Source organism: Rhincodon typus, chromosome 44, assembly GCF_021869965.1.
Source record: "Rhincodon typus isolate 14 chromosome 44, sRhiTyp1.1, whole genome shotgun sequence".
NCBI classification, from domain to species: domain Eukaryota; kingdom Metazoa; phylum Chordata; class Chondrichthyes; order Orectolobiformes; family Rhincodontidae; genus Rhincodon; species Rhincodon typus.
Genome location: NC_063375.1, coordinates 1,555,013 through 1,557,590, shown reverse-complemented (window position 1 = coordinate 1,557,590; position 2,578 = coordinate 1,555,013). Strand labels below are relative to the sequence as shown.

Sequence of the window (2,578 nt, the reverse complement as noted above, 5' to 3'; positions counted from 1 at the left end):
TAGAGGGGGAGACGGGGTAGAGAACCAGAGGGGGGAATGGGATAGAGGGGGAGACGGGGTAGAGAACCAGAGGGGGGAATGGGATAGAGGGGGAGACGGGGTAGAGAACCAGAGGGGGGAATGGGATAGAGGGGGAGACGGGGTAGAGAACCAGAGGGGGGAATGGGATAGAGGGGGAGACGGGGTAGAGAACCAGAGGGGGGAATGGGATAGAGGGGGAGACGGGGTAGAGAACCAGAGGGGGGAATGGGATAGAGAACCAGAGGAGCAGCAATTGATGTTTGAGTTACGATGTGGGCCGTGCTGCCTGAAAGGGGTGGCGGGAGGTGGAAGCAGATTATGTCGGAGCTTTTGGAAGGAAGCGACTCTGAGAAATACATGAGGGGGTAAGTTTGCAGGGGAGCTCGGGGAATGAGCGGAGGATGTTGCAGTAAATCCTGGCCCTGGCCTCGGCACAAGGGGATGAATGGTCCGTAATTTATCGTAAATTCTGCCCAATAATCCTCTCTGCCTTCTTTTCTTTTCCTGGGCCTTTGGTGGGTCAGCCCCGAGATTGAGGCTCCGTACACGACAGAGCAGGAGAAGGAGCACCTGTTTGACCTGTACCAGTATTTACACAGCAAGATCCACAGCTCCACGCGGCCCCTGAAGCTCATCTACCACGTGGCGGAGCGAGAGACCTTGCTTGCCTGGGTAAGTGGGGCTGTGTGTCCCTGGGAGAGCAGCGAGGCTCAGGCTGGGACGTGAGGGTAGGCCGCTCTGCACTGCGCTAGCTCCCTCCAGCCAGAAACCATTAGCAAACGTATACCTACTTATCCTTTATTAGTTAAATCCATGCACGGGAGGGTAGGTATTTGGGGGAAATCATTTTCAGCTACGGTAGCTCAGCTCGGTCACGTGGAGTCATGGACCCATGCAGTGTCCTCGGCAGTGACGTAGAGGAAGGGTCCTAACTGTGTTACAGGTAGTCGCCGTGGCACATCTGTGAGTACAGAAATGATGGGTTGAATGGCCCCTTTCTCTACTATAAAATACTATGATTCTATACCATTCGGCGGGGCACCAGTTCCAGCATGGTACAAGTGAAGCCCGTTGTAGCCGAACAGCTGCCTGCTACCCCCATAGTGGCCGCACCGCGCCCCCCCCCATGAGCGGGAACCCAATCCATCAGTGCCCATCCCTGAGCCATGCGTTTCGCTCCTTCCCTTCAGTTACCCTGTGCCAGTTGGCGTGTGGCTGAGGTGGTCACCCAGAAACTTTTGCTTTTGGATTTATTTTTGAATTTAGCTCCCCACTGCTCCAAATCTTTGCTGGGTCCAAAAAAGGAGGTTCTGCCCTAGAGTTGTTGCTGCCAACATGGACTTTAACATTTGGGTCCTGCCCCTGCCACTCCAAGTTCTTCTCGAGGCAACGCAGCATTCTGGAATCCCACTCATGCCCTGAGGAGAACAGGATCTATCCATTCTCCATCACTGCTGCGTTCCTATTTCCTTTGCCCCCACCTCGAATGGCTCCTTATACCATAGTGCCCGCTTAGTTCCCTCATCCCCACTGCTTCCCAGAACCTCGCCACTTCTCCGGCTCCTCACTTACAGCCCCGGTTCCTGTCTCGTCCGCAGTCGCGCTGTCCTGTCCCCGATCGCAGACCCAAATTTGAATTGCCCGGCCTGAGGGGGGCAAATACTACAGTTCGCTCCGGATCACCTTGGTGTCCAGCAGCTCCCACACATTGCAGCAGCAACACATTGCCCATTCTGCCACCACTATCTTATTTAAGCAATCTAGTATCCCCTGCTCTTTATCCTGATTGTAGTTTTAGGGGAACAAAAACTACTAAACTCATGAGGTGCAACAAGAGAAAGAAATGTGTGCAGAAAGAGAAACTAAACACCTTACTTTTCCTGTAAAGACGAGAATGTCCCGAAATCAGACTTGCCACTCAGTTGCATTGTTTCGGTGAAAACGATCACAGACCTCTTCCCTTCCTCTGCTCGACTCCAGCCGTCTACTCCAAGTCACGTTCTCAATTGCTATGTTGCGCTAAGTTGGCTACTTATATGCTCCCAACACCAAGGGTCACTTAAGGATGCAGTTTCCACTTTGTCTTGCACTCAGTGCCTCTTTATGAAGGCCAAGCAGACGTATGTCTGGCTGACCAGACTTTGTCAGTCCTGTCGCCTTCAAAGATTGGTAGACCAGCCCCCCTGTTTAATTGCAGACTCTTCCAGGCAAAGCTGCACTGTTCATAAGAAGTAGCCCCTGCCCCTAAACAATTCAGTACACCTCTCCTGAGGTACGTCCTTCCCCAGCTGTGCTATGTTGGTGGCAGCACTTCGAATCTCCTGTGGGCTGGTGCTAGAGAGGCGCAAGGTTCAGGACGTTGGTAGCGTTGGGGATTGGGGGTAGGACCTAGTCTTCAAGCCTGAGAGGAGATCAGCCTCAGTCCCTGGCACGTGATAGAGTTGTGGTGCCCTCTGCAGTCAAACAGCTCACCACTAGCATTGGTGGAGGGGGGTGGACGTTGTGTATTGGTGTGGATTGTAATCCCGGTCTTTTTTGTTTCTCCCCTGTGACCCTG

The 2,578-nt window shown here is 53.3% G+C and overlaps 1 protein-coding gene across 1 annotated transcript in view; it reads left to right on the top strand.

The window, feature by feature from the left end:
* The window catches only part of LOC125487727 (vacuolar fusion protein MON1 homolog B-like), a 9,402-nt gene that overhangs the window by 6,042 nt on the left and 782 nt on the right, over positions 1-2,578 (top strand). The window contains exon 5 of the mRNA XM_048619877.1: positions 546-693. Coding sequence (XP_048475834.1) covers positions 546-693 — 148 coding nt within the window. The remainder of the gene's footprint in view (positions 1-545; positions 694-2,578) is intronic.